The 21,878-nt window shown below is 39.0% G+C and overlaps 2 protein-coding genes across 3 annotated transcripts; both read right to left on the bottom strand.

The window, feature by feature from the left end:
- Positions 1-556: 556 nt before the first annotated feature.
- Positions 557-9,743, bottom strand: LOC116038356 (very long-chain acyl-CoA synthetase-like). Its single transcript, XM_031282685.2, has 10 exons — positions 9,146-9,743; positions 6,405-6,614; positions 5,759-5,917; positions 4,384-4,508; positions 4,081-4,275; positions 3,151-3,241; positions 2,600-2,798; positions 2,072-2,169; positions 1,842-1,972; positions 557-1,014 (listed from the first exon to the last, which is right to left on the bottom strand). The coding sequence occupies exons 1-10, from the start codon at positions 9,621-9,623 to the stop codon at positions 838-840; spliced, it is 1,863 nt and encodes a 620-aa protein (XP_031138545.1). The 5' UTR covers positions 9,624-9,743; the 3' UTR covers positions 557-837.
- A 2,094-nt stretch (positions 9,744-11,837) lies between these two features.
- Positions 11,838-20,993, bottom strand: LOC116038357 (very long-chain acyl-CoA synthetase-like). Of its 2 annotated transcripts, none has more exons than XM_031282687.2 (10): positions 20,451-20,993; positions 18,436-18,645; positions 18,187-18,342; positions 17,021-17,145; positions 16,730-16,924; positions 16,544-16,634; positions 16,215-16,413; positions 16,049-16,146; positions 12,959-13,041; positions 11,838-12,808 (listed from the first exon to the last, which is right to left on the bottom strand). In XM_031282687.2, the coding sequence occupies exons 1-10, from the start codon at positions 20,908-20,910 to the stop codon at positions 12,632-12,634; spliced, it is 1,794 nt and encodes a 597-aa protein (XP_031138547.1). In that variant the 5' UTR covers positions 20,911-20,993; the 3' UTR covers positions 11,838-12,631. The 2 variants fall into 2 exon arrangements, with proteins under 2 accessions (XP_031138547.1, XP_031138546.1); XM_031282686.2 differs by having other exon boundaries at positions 12,911-13,041; positions 20,451-20,987.
- Between the last annotated feature and the right edge of the window lie 885 nt (positions 20,994-21,878).

Here is a 21,878-nt window from a genome sequence, read left to right as displayed (position 1 = left end):
GGGGGGACTAAAGTTCAACTTCAGACATAAAAAATGTCTTTACTTTCAGTTTTCTGAAACCAGCTGATTTCAACATTTTTGCCATGTGACTAAGCTTGTGACAAAGTCTGAGTATTAATGTATGTCAAAGGTTGTATGAGTGAACCACCCCACCAGAGTCAGAAAGTTGCCTTGTCCATAAACGCAGCTGCAGGAGCACATTACGGAGGCGTCTAGGTTTAGAGAGAATTTAGGTGCAGAATAACCTAAAGACCCAAACGCTCCCTCACTTACGTTACACAATAAAGCTGTAGTCAAACAGTATGTGATGTTAGTGCACACAAGCTGATAAAGCAAAGACAGGCTGTACATAACAGTGCAAAGGTTCACTGATAAATCCACCACAGATTGTACAAATATGTAACACATATAGGTCTTAAAGGTTTATGTACATCTGTGTAATATCTGGCCTGAATGAGTTCTTTCAATCTAACGCAATCTTTTTTTGTTGTTGCCTAAAAACTACAAATTTGAAATGCTACAATTTATCTGGCGAATCACAAATTAACAGTCAGGGGAAAAAAGACAACCAGAGTTTAATTATTAAAAGTACAACAGTGGCAGTAAGACATGCCTGTATAGCATATCTTGTCAGCATTATGGAATACATTCACAAAAACTGTAAAGGCAAAGGTAGTTGTGTTAATTAAAAAAAGGCTGTTAAAACATGATGTAACGTTTCAAAGTCAGTCTGTCCCTGAGATTAGTTGACTATTACAAAAGGTCCATAAATGAGATGTTACATCTGTGTAAACAAACAGGTCGTCTGGTTCATTTCTGAGTATTAACGTTTCTGTGTTAGAGTTTTATTTCCCTGCAAGCGATCGCTCTGTAGATGTCCTCAGTCAGGGGAACGTACATCTTTTTCTCAGTATCTAAGAAGTATAAAGGATCTTCCATGTGGGCTGGGTTGAATCCCTCCTCCACCAACTTCACTTTCTTCATCTTGAATGTCCCCGTCATCTCCAGGCAGGGCTACAAGGCACATGTTGTGAATTTAAAAAAAATATTTTCTCCAACTTAACGTTTGAAAAACAGCAACAAACAGAGGAACAACACTCTAGGGATGCACCACAGATACTGCTCTTAATAAGCGGATCGGGTAACCGCCAGATGTCACACATCCTCATTTGTCTCTTCATCAATGTCCTTTTAAATTCAGTGTTTCCGCTACATTCACACTTGCAGGCAGCTGACTCAATTTGTACTGCCACAGAAATCCCTGGCCTTAAGCTACATTAAATGATCCCAGTCAGTTCCACGCAGTGAGGTGTACAGATTTTAAATTTGGGAAAAGAAGAGCACTGATATCTAAGTTAAGGTATCAACATGGGTGTAGATTTGGTTTCAGAAATGGGGCGACAAAATTTTAAAAAGGTATATGCATGATAAATGTTATTTTCTATATTTATATAATCTAGCCATGTTTAAATTGGTTATCATGCTTTCCATGATGTAAGTATACAAAAAAGCCACATAAATTGCTGCATTAATGCACTAACACAATAATCACCTACAATGTCCTTGATAGACCCTGATACTCATATTCTGCATTATACTTTGATTGATCACCAGCTTCCCTTTAGGAGAATTATCTGTAAATAAAAAACAGCTGAATGATTTTGTTTTTACCCAGAAATGCAGAAGAGTTGAGGTGACCTGAACTGAGCAAAGAGGTTCGGTGTCGTATAAAATTAGGTACAAGCCCTGGTAGATAGGTCATGTTCTACCTGCCACTGGTGGCACACGGCTGCATGGGCTTGAAGTAAGACATAAGTGCAAAGCAAATTTGTTTTCCTTACCTGAATCCTGATGAATCGAGGTCTTGCGTACGCTGGGAGGTAGTTGACGACCTGCTTGTAGGTCTGCAAACAGTCAAAATCTTCTCCTTCTTTCAAAAGGACAGCTGCCATGCCGATCCGCCCCTCATGACCTTATCAGACAATTGAATTAAACACATATAGAAAATACTGAAAATCACAGAATACAGCAGTTTTAAAATGTGCTTTAACATCTCGATCAGTGTTTTTACCTTCAACTTTAACACCGTAGACATTTGCCTCCAAAATGCATGGAGCCATTGTGAGAATGTCTGCAACCTCCGATGTGGCAACGTTTTCTCCTTTCCATCTGTAACAACAAACAAGCAACAGAAGGAAAAAAAATTAAGAAAAAAATTGCTTCATTTCATACCAAATCACTTCCTGACTGGCACCAAATTTAGACAAAAAACTGAAAAGATATCTTGATGTGTTTGGAAAGAACTGAGCTTATGATGTATAAATTGGGGTCGTGCAAAGTCAGAAATTATGACGTTTAACTGTAACTTCCCAATTCTGCAAGTCTTTTATAATGTAAAAACAATAAAATAAATTGAAGCTTTAAAATTTCACACAGCTACAATGCATGATCCCTAAAGAATTTCACACTAAGCCGTTTAAATCTGATCCACCGATCAAACGGTTACATCTTCTCTTCTTAGTTTCTCGTTTAGCAAAAGATAATCCTTTAAGAGAATTCAAATAACTAACAGATCAACACAAAATGAGTCACTACTTGCCTGAAAGTGTCACCAACTCGATCCTGAAAGTACACAAAGTTCATGTGATCAAACCGAAGCAAATCTCCAGTGTTGAAGTAGAGGTCGCCTTTTTTCAACACGTCACGAAGCCTCTTCTTCTCTGTCTGTTGCTGGTTGCCAGCGTAACCAACAAAGGGAGACCTCTGAGTAACCTTTCCCACCAAAAGTCCCGTCTCACCTGACAAAAAGATGCATAAAAAATGTCTATCACAGTTTCCCTTAGAGCTGAGGTGACGCTTTAAGGTTGCATGTTTGGTCTGACCAACAATCCAAAACCAAATCATATCAAATTTACAATAAATAAAACAGATAAAAGCAGTATATTCACACATTTGAGAAGCTGGAAGCATTTTTGCTTGATTAATTAAAAAAATAAAATACAAAATGAATCGATTATAAACATTGTTATCAATTAGTTTTATTTCATTTTGATTAATCGATTAATAGTTTCAGCACTGATGACAAATGACGTACTGCTGCTCTTGTGTCAATAAAATAGAAATAAGAAAACACCTGTAATGTAGACTCACCTCTGGCTGCCTCGATGCACAAACCCTCAGAGTTCCTGACTGGCTCCTCCTTCTCAATGTCAAACTTGATCAAAGTAAATGGGAAGAAAAACTAGACAGAAGAAATAAAAAGTGAATTTGTTAAAAAAGGTGTATTGTTTGTGAATAATGGAACGGCCTCCAGTTGATGAATTTCAGCTTTGCTGGTTTAAAGGTGCAGTAGGAAAGACTTATAAAACTAACTTTCTGTCATATTTGCTAAAACTGACCGTATGTTCAAGTAGAACTACATGAAGCAGGTAATTAAAAAAAAATCCAGCTCCTCTGGCGAACACCTACAGCCTGTAGTGTGATTTGCAAAAAATCCACAGCTCCCTGTTCAGATGCACCAATCAGGACCAAGAGGGGTGTCTAACTGCGTGTCAATCACTGCTCATGCACACGCATTCATTCTCCCTTGTGGGGGGGAGGGGCTTAGGAGACCGTTTTGGGCTTTAGCGGAAAGGGGGGAGGGACCGAGAAGTTGTCGATGTTCAAATTTTTTGGCTAAGTCCTGGATCTTTACAATCCTACCTACAGCACCTTTAACAAGACAGAGAGTCTTCAGCCACGCTAGCAGCTCTGTGAGGCTGGACTCAGACAATGGCGTTATTATGACCCGATGGTGGCGCTATAGGGAAAGTTAAAGAATCGCCAACATAAATACAATTTATCTTGAGGGGAACATGAATGTCTGTAACAAATCTCATGGAAATCCGTCTAATAGTTGTTTTACTTAAAACCAAAAATGTCAAACTCATGGTGGCGCTAGAGGAAGAGTCAGAGATCACCAGTGTTATTAAGATTCATCCTCTGGAAATATCTGTACCAAATCATCCCATAGTTATTGAGATATTTCAGTCTGGCCTGAAGCAGTGCTGCTAAAAGCAGCGGGCATGTTTCTCTACTCACCCTGTGGACAAAATTGACTCGCCCCACTGCACCGATCTTGGACGTGTAATTGATAAAGCCGATGTTTCCCTCTGTGGCCGCGTACAACTCTCTAACTTTAATGTCCCCAAAGCGATTCAGAAACTCCGACCAAATGTCTGTCCGGACTCCATTCCCGATGGCGAACTTTACTCCGTGGTTCTTCTCATTGTCTTTCTGCAAAAAGTGACATTGGCTCAGAGTCAAGGCAGAGATGCAAAGCTTCATATCTTGCATCAGAACAACACTGTTAATTTAATTTAACCGGAAGTTGATTCCTCTTACCTTGGGCGCGTTGCAGAGGTAGCGCATTGTTTCACCAATGTACTGCATCACGGTCACATTATACTTCCTGCAGTCACTCCAGAACTGAGAGGCAGAGAACTTTCTCTTCAGAACGATGGTATTACCTGCAATTAACATCACATAACAGCTTTTAGCTTAGTGTACACTTAAATAGAACCTTCTTAAGTGCCCAAACAGGTATGTGAATGCTTTTGAGGGTTAAGAGGATTATAGTCCAGTCATTTTAAGCCAAAATGGGGGTCAACCTAGGACAAATTGCAACAGAAGCAAACTCAACTGATTTTGTATCCTCAATATGTCCTGAGTAAGGAAAAAAAAGCCCCGAAGAATCCCATTAGGGCAAAGCCTATTTATACGCCTATTCATTCTTTTTCTGTTTGTTAATGTTTAACCTTTAGATATCACCATGAAAATTATTGAGTTGATTACTTACATTAAGACAAACAAAAAATGTATTACAAGTTTTTTTAAATGTTCTAGTAACATGAGCAAACGGTGTATAATAATGTATGCGCTAATTTGTATAAATACCACAACAGAGCTAAACATTGGATATAGCCAGGTGGAAATGTCTTGTTGAATCTTGTTGACATCTTACAGTAAAAGACTTTAGAGGCAAACAAATGTCAATATAAGGGGCAGAGATTCAGTCATTCATTCAAGGTCCACTCAACTGTCAATCAACTGTCACTAAGCTGTCACTCAGGTAAGAAAGATTTCCTTTTGTTTCTCCTACATGGATTATTCAACCTACATTAATAAAACATACCTGGTGATCAACTACAATTTATTGGGAACATCTGGATGTGTGTTGAGCTATGGTACGACTATTATTGGTGAGCTGCACAAACTCAATGCAGATGGCCTGTGACGAGAATGAAGATGAGATTCTGGGTAGATTATTCAGACCTTAACAATAAGTCTTTTACTGTTATATGTCAACAAGACTCAACAAGACATTTTCACCTGGCTATATCCAATGTTTAGATCTGTTGTGGTATTTATGCAAATTAGCACATGCGTAATTAGATTATGCACCGTTTGCCCATGTTAAACAATTTAAAAAATCTTGTAATCCATTTTTTGTTTGTCTTGATGTACGTAATCAACTCAATAATTTTCATGGTGATATCTAAAGGTTAAAATTTTTACCCTAGTCCTGTGAGAAAAAGAATGAATAAGCGTATGAATAGGCTATATTTGGGTCTTTTTCAAAACTTTCCCCTAATGGGATTCTTCGGGGCTTTTTTTTCCCTTACTCAGGACATATTGAGGATACAAAATCAGTTGAGTTTGCTTCTGTTGCAATTTGTCCTACCTTTTTTTCATAAAATGACTGGTATTATTAGCCTACCTCTCTCGATGGATCCGACCATCCCGATGAGAAAGCCTGCACTGTGATAGAGAGGCAGATTGACGTAGAAGATGTCCTCTGATGTGATTCCACATGCCGCTTGGATGAAGGAAGCGGCCCAAACCCTCTCCTGGGTGACAACGGCTGCTTTAGGCAAACCTTCCAGGGTCAAAGAATACAACAGGTTCTTGAATACAACTGGTAATCGGACGTCTACCCGCATTGGTATAATTGCAGTGGATTAAATATTAGAAACACCTCTTAGTAGAATGCAATACAATTTAACAGCACCACAAACTCCAACATGACCATAGAGTTGAATCAACAACTTCAACAAAAACTGAACATTATGATTTATTGCAGGACTGTTGTATCAGTCAAGTCAAGTCATCTTTATTTATATAGCACATTTAAAACAGCATAAGCTGACCCAAAGTGCTTTACAACCAGGGCAGATGGGGTGAAGTATGCCTCGATACATAGATAAACAACAGCAGGCAACATAAATAAAAAAAAGTACATAAACACAACATCATAAAACAACTTGCAAGGTAAAACCAACGTCAATAGAGGACAAAGTTAGAAGAGTGAATTAAATCATTTTGAATAAAACATTTTGTGTGTTCAGAGGAGTTTCCTGGTGTACCTGTGGTGCCCGACGTGTAGATGTACAGAGCAGTGCTCCTGATGTTGACGTTGGCTCTGAGGTCCCAGGACAGCGGCTGATCTGAGGCCTGGGAGATCTTGTCAGACAAAGTGTTGATACCCTGAATGCTGCAGGCCTCTGACAGGAGGTACACACTGATGCCTTGCTCTCTCAGTGTGGGTAAAACCTCCTCCACAGCATCCTGCAGCTCTGCAAACACAGAGAGGCATTCAAGTTCTACACAATATGTCAGAGCGCTGTGTTGCGCAATGCAGCACATGTAGGCTTGTATCATGTTACCTCACATCCCACTGGGACACGAGCACATGGTGCAGTCACTTCAGCCTAAATGTATGCATATTTCTGGGGTGAAACTCTAGCGCCAAAATAGGAGAGCAGAGAAAGTTTGCAGAGTGCCTCATGTGAACTCAGTCATCAGGATTTAATGTACAGCACACAGACTAAAACCATGAGGGGAAAACAAGTGATTCAACTTTTAACTTTTGCTGAGGAAGCTGTTAGATACCGACGTCAAATTGTCCTGTCAAAATGTATTTTCTTGTCTATATTCTTATAAAGTATGTAAATTACACTGCTGTTTCTAAAACAGAGTTTGATTGAATTCAACAGAAATATGAGAAATAAAACGTTTTAACTAATGTGATGTGGTAACTGTTGTGTTATCTAGGACGAAATCCTAGACAAGAAAAATCTTGGTTTATACCTGTAGAGATGAGGACTGGGTGGTGACTCAATTTGATCAGTTTTTGTCTTTCCATTTAATCTTACTGTGACGAAACCTTCATATCAAGACACTGGGATTTAAATGTCCTAAAACACAAAATAGCAAATTTCAATCAACACAGTAAACATGTATTTCAGTTTTTATCATGTTAAATTTTGCCTGTAGCCTACTTCTCTCATCTAATGCTGACTTAAACAAACTAATCATTAACAGCCTTTTGTCGATAAAGTTGTTAATAAACGCTGATTAGTACTGTCTGAGTTGTTACCTCCACAAACCTACAATTTGATTTGATTTATTTCTTTATTTGAAAGGGGACAGTGAACATTGATCAACATTAAAACAATGTAAATGTGCCCGAGTTAGCTCAAAAGTGCTAATTTTCATCGGTAGTCCCCCAATTACTGGCAATATGTGGCCGCCTGATACCTGATGTGAAAATGAAGATCTCTTTGTGTTGTAATCTACTGGTGGAAGATTAACTCAGCTCTGTTTTAGATCAGATCTGATTAATTTTAAGTAGCAGCACCACAGTATCCTACATGGACATTGGACTGGTCTTTATCATGGGAGTCCAGATTGTTTGTGTACTGCAAAATCAAGTTCTAAACACTTTATTATTTCAGTTGTTACTGTGTTAACATGGTGCGTATGCTATAAATAAATTACGGGACTGGTTGGTTTCTGGGGCTCAGACGAAATAAAGAAACTACGGTTACACTTTACTTGAAGGTATCTACACAAGAGTGACATGACACTGTCATGAACGTGTCATAAACATTATAAACAAGTCATAAACGTTTATGACATAACGCTTCTTTTAGCAAGTGTCATTCGGTTTTTGTCATGACAAGTTAGGGTTAGGGTTAGGATTAGAGTTAGGGTTCATGTGTCATGACTGTGTCATGTGTTCATGACAGTGTCATGTCACTCTTATGTAGATACCTTCAAGTAAAGTGTCACCGAAACTACCATGTGCAGTCTGCTGTTTGCATCTGAAGGGCCACATGGCAGGTCACTCCAGCCCTAATAGCCTATCAGATGCTTTGTATGTAAATGTAATTCCTAAACAATCATTAGCTGCAAGGTTACAGCTGTATACAGCTGCCAGAGCAATGAATTTAAGTAACAAAAATCCATCTGGAATTTTGAGTTATTATATGCAAGTCTAACTTTGCAGTGGAAGAAGTATTCAGATCCTTTTCTTAAGTCCCAATGGAACAATGTAAAAATACACCATTTCAAGTACAAGTTCTTTATCTAAAATCCTATTTTGAATAAAAACAGAAGTATTATCAGCAGAATGTACTGTGACTAATACAGTATTATATGACATTATCAGATTGCTAATACTGATGTATCAATGTGTCAGCAGCATTTTACTTTTGTAGCTGTTCATGCGGAGCTAGTTTAAATATACCGTTTTTTTCTGGAATATTTCCTAATCTTTTTTTGTGAAATATTGTTGTGTTTTCTCTTTGAGGCTTAAACCATTAAACTATGTGAGAAGTTTAGAGGGGAATTGTCTCTTTGGATGATGTGTTAACAACTCACACAGACTTCTGAAATATGACAAGGGGCCCCAACTAGACACTGCTCCTTGGAGGTCAAAAGCCAACATGTCTGTGAACCACTAGTTTTAACCTTTAAGTGTTGCATTTAAGAAGTTCATGTTTATGTAAACATTTGAATTGTGAAGTAGATATCAGTCAAATACATCTAGTGGAGAACAAAGTGCCATATTTCCCTCTGAAATGTAGTGGAACGAAACAGCACAAAAAGGATTTACTTGTAAATTGTAAAAAAGATTTTAGCAAATGCACCGCTGGAAGTTGCACACAAATGGAAATACTGAAAGTACCAGTACCTCATAATGTATTTTGCCCTTCTTATGCTTACAGATGAATGGTGGAAGAAGCCAGAAGCACAGAGAGCTGACGACCCCCTACTTCTTCTACGCCCCTGACACATGTTTTTACATCTTGCTGTATCTCACCTGAAGAGGCGATGATCACCTTGGCCGAGCAGCAGGAGAAACAGTGCAACAGAGACTTGGATCTGATGTTAAAGTTGAGCAGAGCAGCCGGACAGCCCAGCTTGGCCAAACCGAGCCAAGTCCACACGAAACTGGGCTCGTTGGCCAGAAACAAGGCGACCACGTCCCCCTTCTTCAGCCGGGCTTCAGCCTGCAGAGCTCTAGCTACCTTGTTGCTCAGTTTATCCACTTCTCCATAAGTATATTCTCGTCCTTCAAAGTGCAGAAAGATCTTACTCGGATGCCTCTTCGCTGCATCCAAGAAGCAGTCCAAGACGCTGTAAAAAGGTTTGACTTTCTTGTATTTGATGAGCCTGAAGCCGAGTTTAATGCTCCTCAGGATGTACGCGCAGTCCTCGCCTAAGTAAGGGAAACGTGTCCTGAGAAAGAAGAAGGACAGAATAGCCAGTCCGGCTATAACGGTGAAGCAGATGTACATTTTGCAGAGCGCACTAGGCAGCAGGACGCATCTGTCACCGAGAGGCAGTGGTGGATGTTGTTATGCAAGTCAGTGAAACAAATTTGTGACAAAGTTCACCCACTCAGCCCGGGGCGGTGCTCAACTCTCTGGTCCGTTGACCCCTCCTTCATTCCGGAATGTTTTGTACTTGCCAGATTGTGTTGTTTTTTTTTTTCCCACATCCACTCTTAACTGATTTTAACTAATTTGTATCAATTTTTATGTTATCCTCATATTGTATTACTCTCCTGTTATGCTGCACAACCTGATTCTGTTAAAAAGTGAGAAAAGGTATTAAACAAACTGACAAACATGAAGGAAGGAAAATCCGTTTTTTCACTGATTTACGCATGCGACACCTCCAGGTTACAGCCGGTAACTGCATTTGATTTTTTTGCGATTTATTTTATATTTTAAAACGGATATAAAGTGCCAGCGGCAGAATGTAGACTGAAATCCAGTGACTTAAATATATGATTTGTACTAATACCAAAAGTCATAATCCACTACAGAAGCAAATGGCAACCCGCGTCAATCCGCAATCGCAGCAAGTGGTAGGCGTGCACTCCTTAACTGAGCTGTTGCGCGCGCGCGCACACACACACACACACACACACACACACACACACACTGAAAGACATGAAGGATAAACCATCTTGTCCTTGTCCAGGATGCCTAATCAATTAAACCACTCCGGTGTTGAGGGTCTAACGTTCTTATATTAAGTCTACAGATTGTCAGAATACTGCAGAAAATTGTCATGTTTATCAGATCTCACCAATTACCATTAGGGTGATGTCTTCAAATTGCTTGTTTTGTCCGACCAACAGTCCTAAATTCCAAAAAATATTAAATTCAAAACTATATATAACAGAGAAAAACGGCAAATCCTAAACTGTAGGTTGACGGACATACAGGACCACAGAGACAGAAATCATACAACCTCAGGCTTTGAATTTAGACTTCACTTCTGTGAGACTCGTTGAGACTTAACTGCAAAGATTTGACATAACTTGAGAATTCAAAGAGAACATAAAAGTCTTGAGTTTTGACTTGGTACAATCCCTGAACAATAGATAAGACAGCCACACACCCTGCCTTTTGAGTTATGTGGCCCACTTTTTTTGGTCTGATCTATATAAAAAACACCAATAACAGATTTAAAATAAAAAATGTAAATGCCACTTTAATGGTCAGCAGCATTCAAAGACCTGAAAGACTTGCAATTTATTGATTACTTGCCCTCAAGGACTTGAGTAATTTGAAACTTAACAAACTGGAGTCGGCAAATGTTGGCATTTTTGTTGATCAGTGAATAATAAATAATTAAAATTGTCATTTGATTGTGATAAAATTTGTTTTTTAAGACTTAAATGTTTGTGACTACATGATCCACCAAGTGTCTGTACATGTGCCCGATGCTTTATGTTGCTCTGACAATTCAATGGTAAAAATGACACATATGGCTGAGCGGAATTTAACTTACACTCGTATGACACTGCTGTGAAGCTTGGTTTGTAATTATGGTTTAATGATATTTAATGCCTACATAAATTGCTGGTGAATCACTGACAAACACTGAATTAGAATTTGATTTGTATGTTGTAGCAAGAGGAAAAGTTTTTATCGACCCATCTTATCAAGGACAGGAGTGTTCCAACCTGTTAGTGATGCTATGAAGTCGACTGAAGTGAAGGACTGACTGCCTTTACATCCCTAAAGCTTCACCACTAATAAGTCTAAATCAAACACGAGGCAATTGCAAAAGCCAAGAGGAGAACCACAAGTGGACACTCAACTCTGAAAGATATGAGCCATTTGGTTAACGTCAGACTATTGCCTCAAAAGGACAATGAAGTTAAAGTCAAAAATGTGATAATTGTAGATTGTCCATTTACCATTAGTTCACACATTTTGAGATTGTATAGTCTTTTTGATCCTCTTGTTAACATCAGTGACCTTTTGGTTGATAAGGTTGTTCTATCTGCCTGAGCTGCCCGTCCACCTGTCAAGGTGTCCCCATGCTGCTGATCCCCCCCGGCCTGGGTCCCCCTTCACCCAAACACAGGCTGAAAGAAGAGTTTCTGTCCCAGGAGCTGGTAGCTCATATTGATCAGAAACACTTTGCTGTGCTTTAAAATATAATAAATAAACATATTTATTTATTAATAAATATTTATTAATAAATAAATGAAGATTTATTTAAAGGTACATGGAGGAAACAGGTTGTTAAACGTCATTCATTGTGATAAACCAGTCATGTGATTATTTTAAGACAAGCATTAAGAATAACTATATAAAAAATAGCCAATATTCTCACTGATGGTCTCATTTGCTTATGTAAGTCATAAAGAGGCATCAGAATTAAAGTGAGTTTCATAACCAGTTAAAAACTCCTTGTAGCTGCTTTAAGTAGAAACAAGATGAATTTGTGCTTGTGATTGCTACAATGAAGTATTTTCAAATCATCGTTTAAAACTATGTAGAGCACAAATAAAGTCCAGGAGTTTAAATTATATAAAACAAGAGATCAGAAAAAAAGAAATCTAAAATAATCATTTTAAATCTAAATTATTATCCTAAAATCCTTAAGCCCCAAAGACAGGGAAGGGACTTGCCAACAAACATTCAACAACCATACATCACAATAGCCTCAATAGATCAGAATGGTAAGCAGCGACACCTCATTGTTTGAATAAGGAGCTTACAGCTGTCATTTTTCTCTACTATAGAAAAAAAAAAAAAAACTTACTTTCTTTCTAAGTGAAGCCATTACATCTCAGTGCAACACGCTCAAACATGTTCCCTGGAGGAGAATTAAAGTGATATATTTAGTGATATGCATTAAATTACTGCTGAAGTAGAAGTACAAAAAAGTAAACGGATAAAGATAAAATTACAAGACTTCATCACAAAACAACTTGAACTTGAACATCACAGGTGGCTGATGTGTTACAGTGCAAGCAGGATAGGCAATAAAAGCCACTTTAAATTCTGATCTTTCCTGATGTAACCGAGTTGAATATGTCCACCGTAAGCGGGACATAATTCTTGTTTTTTTCATCCAGAAAGTAGAGCGGGTCTGTCATTTGATTTGGGTTGAAACCCTCCTCCACCAGCTTCACCTTCATATGCTTGAACGTGCTTGTAATGTCCAAGGAGCTCTGCAATCACAGTGAAATTAATTGTTAGTGTGAGGACAGTGAAATAAGGCTGAAACTGTCAAGATGCTTTGTAAAAATCTAAAATGACTAGAGTAAAAATACCTGAATCCTCAGAAAACATGGCCTTGCGTAGGCCGGCAGGAAGCTTACAACATGTTTAAAAACATCTGCAGGGTCAAATCTCTGTGCTTCACTTAAAGTAACGGTAGCCATTCCAGCTCTCCCCTCCTGACCTGGAAAAAGGTAAACAGTAGTTAAATCAGATGACACTAGTTTACCGATGTAAGACATTATTGATTAAATGAACATGTGGTGCAGAGGTTATCTCAGCCTGGGCTTCAGACTAGTTCATACAACATGAACATCTACAACCTAAAGTTAAAGTCTCAACACTGCTCTGAACATCTCCATCTAGAACGGTGAAAAAAGCTTGCCGTCACCGAGAAGCGCTTGATAGTGCAACACGAAAAACATTAATGTTAATGGATTTTGTACATTTTATCACTCCTACTACTATTACTCTTTGTCTTACTTGTATATGGGGGATAATCATGCTCCAACTTCTGGAACTACAGTTCCCATAATTTGGGTGCTTTGGGGGATGTAAACAGGAAGTTGCCATGGATTCAGTGAGTTACACTGGGCTACAACTTGTGCCCTGTTTATTTAAACCTATGTTTGTCTGCATTGCAGAGAATTAGCTGTGAGATGTCTTCAGTCAGGATGAACCTGCTCCTCCTGCCCCATCCTGTCTCACAGAGACTAATGATGCATTTAAGCTCTCTCTACTAGTAACGTTGAATATTTTGGCCAAAGTTTATGACTAGGACACTGATTTTAACTGACCGGCAAAGTGTAAATACCACTGTGAAACTGGGGCAAGAGACATGATACCTGAGTTTATGGTACGAGTTGTCTCTTTGGAGTATCGACTCCTGACAAACGTGTGTCTGGTTAATGGTAAATGTATCCAAACTTTTATTTCCCTGTAATGCCCTTTGATTTGCAACATATCCAGACATAAGCAAACATTAGCAAACAGTGCCTGACTCGCATTGTATTGTTCCACAGAATCACAGCCATCTGGGTGCAAATTCCTGCTAAATATGATGTGTTTATAAGATATTTACTGATTTTTAACCACCTGAACACTCTATTTAACAACTGACACAATATAATATACGATGCTGAGGCTTCAAAGGATAGACTAGTTCTGTGCTTCAAATCTTTGCATAAGAAGGCTGCATGTCCTTTCTCTAAGGCCGCATTTCTACCTGGTATTAAAATCCGATCTGAGTGATCCAATCACAAGTGGACAGCTCTAAGTACACGTATTTTCACCTGGCAGTAGAATGGGTATACAAATGTGTCTCGAGTGACCACTTGTGATCGGATCTCACTTCCCTGCTATATGCAAATAAACATGTACATTGGCATATACCGGTAGGCTGGTTGTGTGTGTGCGCGCGCACATGTGTGTGTGTGTGTGTGTCTGTGTGTATGTGTTAGGGTTGTGTGTATACATTACAGTTGTTAATCTCACATAAATCATTCATTAACAACGTGCAATGACTAATTGAAAAGCACTGCTATACAGTCTTTGCCTGTGTGCCGAAATAGGGATGTCTACTTACGAGCGCTGTTGAGATAGGTCTGGCAATGCAAGACTACTAAATAACAAAATGAGAAGTTGCGACATAAGAGCAGGGTTGTCTGTAGTAATATCCCACACATTCGTGAAATCTGGGATGTTTTATGAAACTAAAAATGAGGTTATTGTCAACCGGCGGCTGCCTTTTATAGGCAACTGCGGAGCACAGAGCTCCAGACAGCCTGAGATAGAAGAGCAGGCAGCCCGGAACAAAAACATCGACACATCACCGACAGTATGATAATAGCATCCAAAAACACACAATTCTCTATCAGTGGTTTTTGTGACAGGAGAAATACTTGTGTGAATGAGTACGTAGTTCCGTTCACAGTTGAGTAGGCGATCCTAATGAGGCCCAGGACATAACACGTATACACTGCTATAAGAATGTGGCCATATCTGGCCTAAACCACTATGAATGTGGTCCGAGTGATCGGATCTCAATGCAGGTTTTTTTTTTTTTAAGATTTCTTTGGGGCTTTTATTACCTTTGATAGGACAGATTAAGTAAGGAAAGTAGGAGAGAGAGGGGGATGACATGCAGCAAAGGGCCGCAGGTCGGAACCAAACCTGTGGCCGCTGCTACAAGGACTGAGCCCTAGTACATGGGACGAACGCTCAACCAGGTGAGGGAACCAGGCAACCCCCCCCTCCCCCTATATAATCATAGGACATTAACAGGTGACCCAGCATCAACATTCATTGTGGACTTGTTTACTCACTTTAAAATTAAGATTCTGCTGAAAATCCATTAGAGGCAAGGAGACAAATATAATATGAGAAAAGTTAAATAAAGCCAACATTTATTTCTACCAAAGATGACCTAAGGTTTTTAATTTTCCCGAGATAAAGTTTACCTTAGAGCTGAAACAATATGTTTCTTTTCTTTGTTTTATGTAAAGTTAATTTCTTTGGACAAAGGTATATTGGTCTTTATTAGTACATTATGAAAGGCATTTTCCCTACATTCTGACATCTTATAGGCCAAAGGATTAATTGAGAAAATAACTCCAAGATGGATCAGTAATGAAAATAACTTTCTGCCCACACACTTTGCTGCTGCAATTGTAGTCTCGCTTTGCCAGACCCTCCTCCAAGGCGCGCTAGAGAAGGGTCTGGCTACTCCACATAGCATTCGGGGATGGGAGGAAAACGAGCTCTGGTTTATTGGCATTTCTTTAAACCAATCACAATCGTCATGGGCGGTGCTAAACTCCGCACAGAGCCGCTGCTAAGCACTGGAGAAAAGCCGCGGTGCCGCTGCAAAATAGGCTCAGAAGGAACTTGTTTAGGTGGAACGTGTACGTTTAAAAGTTGTTTTAGTCAAGCAACAGAAAACTCAGATTGGACAGATCTAACTGTCTGGATTACCTTGCAGAGATCTGAGAAAAAGGTTAACCATATTCCTCATAAATCGACCGGAGTTTAAAATGCCAACACAAAGGAAGCCCAAGGCAACGGATATCTGGCCTAAATGAGTGAAATCTGGCGGATTTTCCGGCTGCAACGGAGCAATCCCGGAAGTGAAACGTCAATGATATAGACTACTGCAATTGTGACAGGAAAGAACAAAGAACAGTGAACATTACCTGGCACTTCGACTCCATAAACGTTGGCTTCTTTGATGCAGTCAAGCAGTGTGATGATGTCAGCCACCTCAGTTGTAGCCACGTTCTCTCCTTTCCATCTATAACAATAAACGTTTTTTTAAGTGTCACTTTGAATTAGGTGGCTGAAAGTGAAAGATTAACTCACCTGAAAGTGTCTCCGACTCGATCCTTAAAGTAAATGAAATTATCTTCATCAATGCACAGCAGGTCACCAGTGTTGAAGTACAAGTCTCCTTTCTTGAAGACATCATGCAGCCTCTTCTTCTCAGTTTGCTGCAGGTCTCTCACATATCCAGCGAACGGAGCCCTTGTTGATATTTCAGATACCAGAAGTCCAGGTTCACCTGTGGAAAGTTAATACAGGAGAGGTCAACACTTAATTTTGTCCAATACTTTATCCTCTAAAATACCAATAAACAGACGTTAAACAAAAGAGAAAACTGAGGACATGGTAGCTACAGCCCTAGTACTAACCTTTGGCAGCTTCTATGCAGAGACCAGAAGAATCCCTCAAAGGTGTTCCTTTTTCTGTGTCGAATTTGATCACAGCATATGGAAAAACCCACTGCAAGATAAATTAAAAAAAAAAAAGCCAAAACATTGCTTATTGATGATTAATAGCTTTTACTTCATCATGTGGAATTAAATATGGACTTTTACTTTGTTGAGGAAGGTGTCTCGGCCAACAGCTCCAATCTTGCCGGTGTAATTCAGCAGAGAAAAATTCCCTTCAGTTGCTCCATAAACCTCTTTGATTTGAACGTTTCCAAACCTGGTTATGAAGTACCTCCAAACATCGGCTCTTACCCCGCTGCCTATCGCAAGTCTCACTTTGTGGCTTTGATCATTAGGTTTCTGTTGGGAAAGAATCAAGACCTTTCATTGTTTTTTTAGTTCTGGTGACCTTTAAATGTGATAGTACCATCAATGTTTGTGCTGTGACATACATACTTTTGGTGTGTTGCAGAGGTAACGCATCATTTCACCTATAAACATTATGACCGTGACGTTATATTTTCTGCAGTCGTCCCAGAACTGAGATGCTGAAAATTTACTCCTCAAAGCCAATGTGTTACCTACACACAGCAACAAGGTGACAAATAATCTTAAAACCTAAGTCAATATTCAATATTTTTCTTTTTGTCAACAAATCCATGAAAAGACCAAATTAAGCAATTAATTGATCCAACTAATGAATATCATCTGTGTAGCCAAAGTCTGATATGGCTTATTCCTCTTTGCCATAGACCTCCATTGTTTTCTGCAAAATATGGAAAACACATTAATCAGCGACACTGTTGCACTTCATTACAATGAAAAGGCATGGACACTAGTTATTTTTTTACTATATTCCATTTAAATGTATTACATTTTTGCTATGAATAATCACTAGAGCACCTGACATTTTTGTCTGATATACCTCCACAGTCTGAGCTCAAGTACCCCTTCATTCACAACACTTTGAACAGATTTTAAACTGGATGTTATTCAACACTATCAATTGTACAAAAGTGACACACTGTTCCTGGATATGTCAATGTTTAAGCATGGACTTTAAGCATAGACTGTTTGGTCTTTTGGTAAGTTTGCAATTGAAGCTGCATGTTTCAATCATTTATCCATGACAAACTCAGGTAGGTGGGTCCTGTTGCAACCAGCCTGTGATTGCTGGTGGTTTATTTGTTCTGGTGAAAAGCCTCCATTTTTTTTCCAATAGCCGAGCTATCCCCAGTTGGAAATCAGTGCACTAAATGTGTATTGATCTGCAGCTGAAAATAGTCCCCAACAAATACATAATTTACTACCGTTTGAGTGTTGTTTGCCAAAAACTACAGTGTCCAGCTGTTTAAGGAAATTACGTTGCCTTTTTTTTTTTTTTTTTTTTTTTTTACAGATTTAGGTCTTCTGTAGAAATGAATGGCCTCGGGCCTGAGTGCCACACACAAGGCAGGGAAGTTTGAATGTACTGAGAGACTGACTAATGCATTTTTGGTTTTGGTCTTTCCATTGAAGATGCTGACAATAAGAAATAACACCAGCCTTATTCCTTATCAAAAATACTGATCCTGTTAAAAAATGTTCCATCACAGTTTATCAAAATAAATATGAATGCATACCCCTCTCAATGACCGAAATGAATCCGAGGAAACCTGTGGTGTGATAGAGAGGGAGACTAATAAAAAGCACATCTTCGGAGGTCACTCCTGCCATAGACATACTGCAAGCTAGGCTCCACAGTTTGACATGAGAGACTACTGCTGCTTTAGGGAGACCTGTTAAAGAGAAGCCAGAGGTAGGCACATGTAGAGTGGGTACTGTTTCTTTTACTGTTGAATCCTGAACATTTAACATCTAAAGTAGCTTACCTGTTGTCCCTGATGTATATATGTAGGCTGCAGGACTCTGTAAGGTTAAATGTGACCTTAAATCTTTGGACAGAGGCTCAGAGGAGGCCTGGCTCATTTTGTCTTTGAAGCTCTCCATATTTCCAGTTCTGCATCTGTCAGCCAGGATGAAAACAGTGACCTGCTGCTCCAGCAGACTGGGCAGAACCTCCTCTACAGCATTGTGTAACTCTGGAAATAAAACCATATACCAATGTAATTTTTTATGTAAAGCTAGTCTGTCAACTTTTTTGTCCATGACATCCAAAGTTTGAATCCCAGCTAGATCTCTAGTGCGTTGTTTCGTTTTATTTTTTTCCCGTTCATACAGTATGTGTCGTATTTGTGTGGATAATGCTTAAACGGACATGTATTACACATAAACTGGTGAGGTTTTCAGTGATATCCATTTATTTTGTCTCACTTGCAAACACTTTGTGAAAATGTGAACCTCTGGCACTCGAGGGTAAGTAACGAAGTACAAATACTTCGTTACTGTTCTCAAGTAGATTTTTCAGATATTTTTACTTTACTATATTTTTTTGTGGCGACTTTTTACTTTTACACCTTACATTTTAACATGAATATCGGTACTTTCTACTCCTTACATTTTACAAAATTGGCTCGTTACTTTAGTTTTGTACAAGAGGTCGTCATGTCGGAGAATAGCGCAGACACGCGCCTGGTAGTAACGTTAGCACATAGTAGGATGGATGGCGACATGATTGAAAATGAAGAAATCGGCAGACAAGCAGCAAGACATCCTTGGCCTTATCTGAGAGAGATGTTTGAGATAGTAGGCATCAAGAATGACTCCTGGCCGATGTGCTGCGCAACTCTTAAAGTATGGGGAACATCTTAATTAATGTCTGTTTAGCAATTCATATTTTGTCCTTTATTTTCTTTCCAGAAGCCATATTTGAGCACACACATACATGTAGATTACTTTAAATGTTAAGGGGAAGATTAAAAAAAGAGAAACTGGATCTGTGAATTCTCACAGAATCACAACTGAATTCATAAATAGCTACTCAGTCAGAATCTTATTAACCTGGAGTCCCAGTCTCTGTCACAATAATCATATATGTGATGTTTTAGGCATATTGGCAGACATCCATTTAAAATGTAGGCAATGGCATATAAAGAGCCTTTTTTCCATGTCCACTGAAGTTTCTCAGCTTGCACTCTAGTAACATTTGTGTGGTCCAGGTAGCTTTGCATAAAAAATGTTTGTCATTCGCAAAGCTACTTTTACTTTTATACTTTAAGTAAATTTCCAAGCCTGTACTTTGTTACTTTTACTTGAGTAAATAAGTTAAATCAGTACTTCTACTTTTACCAGAGTATTTTTTAACACAAGTATCTGTACTTCTACTTGAGTACGGGAAGTGAGTGCTTTTGCCATCTCTGCTTGTTGTTTAGCCTATTTTCAGGCTATAGGCAATTCCAGGTGTAAGTGCAACTCCCAATACACTTTTGTTTGCAGAGTAAAGTTGAAGCTCAAACGGAACATGTCAGAATCAGTTTCCCCTGCAGGGAGATCACGAACTAAAACCTAAGTGTTGCTCCTCCAAAAGGCCTCAGGTAATACTGTAACTACAGTCTGCACACACTGTGGACACACAGCACTTTGTTCAAATGCTAACACGCTGCTCTGCTGGATAAACGAATGGAAGCTTGGGGTGCGTCGCTTAGGCCTAATTGAATGGAGGAATTATGGTAGCCTATTCTTCGGTAGCCTGAGTAACTTTAACCGTTGTTCATGTGAAATCTCAAAGACAGTCTGATGCTATTTGTGGGCGGCTGCTTGCTGTTTGACCTATCAATTCCTGGCGATAAAGTATAATAGGGTAAATCCTGCATACACTTGTAGCTGTTATGTATCTTTGTAAGTCATTGTAAGTCGCAAGCGCACGACCCCCCAGGTGAAAATAAAAAAAAAGTGGGCTACCTAAAGGCTACGGTATAGTTCGAACACTGAGTGTATGCATCCTTACCTTCAGCTGCGACCAGAGTCTTGGCTCCGCTTCTGCTGAAGCAGTGGAACAGGGACTTGGATCGGATGTTGTAGTTGAGAAAAGCAGCGTTACATCCGATCTTTACCAAACCTAACCACAACCACAGAAACATCGGCTCATTTCTGAGGAACAGCGCAACAGTGTCTCCTTCTTTAACAAGTCCATTGTGCAGGAAAACTCGTGCAGCTTTGTTACTGAGCTCATCCGCATCCTGGTAGGTAAAAGTCTCATCGTTAAAAAGGATGAACGGCTTGTGTGGCTGCGCCTTCACCGCTTCTAAAAACCGGTCCAGGATGGAGTAATTAGTCTGCTTGTATTTTAAGACACGACGCCTCGCTTGTATTTTATCCCGCACGTATTGGACATCCTGGAAAAAGTGCGGATTGCGGAATAAAAGGGCGAGAAAAACCACAGCTGCAATCACCATCCAGACAATCATGTTGATCTGTGTGAAACTTGAATCAGCAGCGCGTCGAGTTCCTCAGACACTACTGAAGTGTGTATAGGAGGATCACCGAGATATCAAGGGTTGGGAAATGTTAAAACACTAGTTATAAAGTAACATATTAACTAATCAGACCGGTAATTCATTACCTGCAGCTGGTGTACTTTATACTAACATTTCATTATGTTGTCCATTAATTGATTAGCATATAAAATGCCTGAAAATGAAACTAAGTTTGGTTTATACTAAACTGTAGTTAAACGTATTGTATTGACTTTATATCATTAGATATCACCAAAAGTAATCTGATAAACTTTTTTTTTTTTAAAACAGGATTTATTAAAAATGATTTTAATCAATATATTTAAAAAAAAACACAATCAATGCACAGCATATCTCATTAACGTGATATAAAATATTTTAAAATATAAAAAACACAGACACTAGAATCTAAATCCGACGGAGAGAGAAAACAAAACAGAGTGACATGAGGTTATAAAGCTGCACTCGATCTAGTAGTCTGTGGTAGGTAGGTACAGGTCAGGGCACAGTAAGCTGCAGTGTCGGCCAATGAACTCACAAGTTCAACAGTGTGGGCAGAGCTACGACTTTTGACCTATAAACATTTTCTAACGGGTGCACTTATTTGTGATGTAAGAATCACTTCCAAGCAAGCGTACAGCTGCAGAAGAAAAACCTGAACATTCTTGGACATTAGTTTTCATGAGCTGACACCAAGATATTCATGCATAAAAGAACGATTTTTGTTTGAAGTGAAATCTCTATGAACTCACCATTAACACCTCAAAGTCAATTCACCTTGCTGACAAGCAGTACAGCGGTTTACTTATTTATTACTGAAGTAAACCATTTTTTGGAGATTTAGAACTAAGACATGCAGCTGCATTTTTAAAGCTACAGACTGAAATGTTCAAAAGTTATGTATAAAAGGCCAAAATAAA

The sequence above is a fragment of the Sander lucioperca genome, chromosome 7 (assembly GCF_008315115.2).
Source record: "Sander lucioperca isolate FBNREF2018 chromosome 7, SLUC_FBN_1.2, whole genome shotgun sequence".
Classification (NCBI taxonomy): domain Eukaryota; kingdom Metazoa; phylum Chordata; class Actinopteri; order Perciformes; family Percidae; genus Sander; species Sander lucioperca.
This window is presented reverse-complemented; position numbering and strand designations above follow the sequence as displayed.

Bases quoted from the DNA above. Each gene is read 5' to 3' on its own strand.
- LOC116038356 (XM_031282685.2), bottom strand. From the start codon at position 9,623: ATGTACATCTGCTTCACCGTTATAGCCGGACTGGCTATTCTGTCCTTC. The intron at 2,799-3,150 runs GTGAGTCTACAT...TCTTTTTGTCAG, and splicing joins GTGCATCGAGGCAGCCAGAG to GTGAGACGGGACTTTTGGTG. The intron at 1,015-1,841 runs GTAAGGAAAACA...TGTGCCTTGTAG, and splicing joins CTCGATTCATCAGGATTCAG to CCCTGCCTGGAGATGACGGG.
- LOC116038357 (XM_031282686.2), bottom strand. From the start codon at position 20,910: ATGATTGTCTGGATGGTGATTGCAGCTGTGGTTTTTCTCGCCCTTTTA. The intron at 18,343-18,435 runs GTAAGCTACTTT...TCTCTTTAACAG, and splicing joins ATATACATCAGGGACAACAG to GTCTCCCTAAAGCAGCAGTA. The intron at 16,635-16,729 runs GTAAAAGTCCAT...TTTATCTTGCAG, and splicing joins GAGACACCTTCCTCAACAAA to TGGGTTTTTCCATATGCTGT.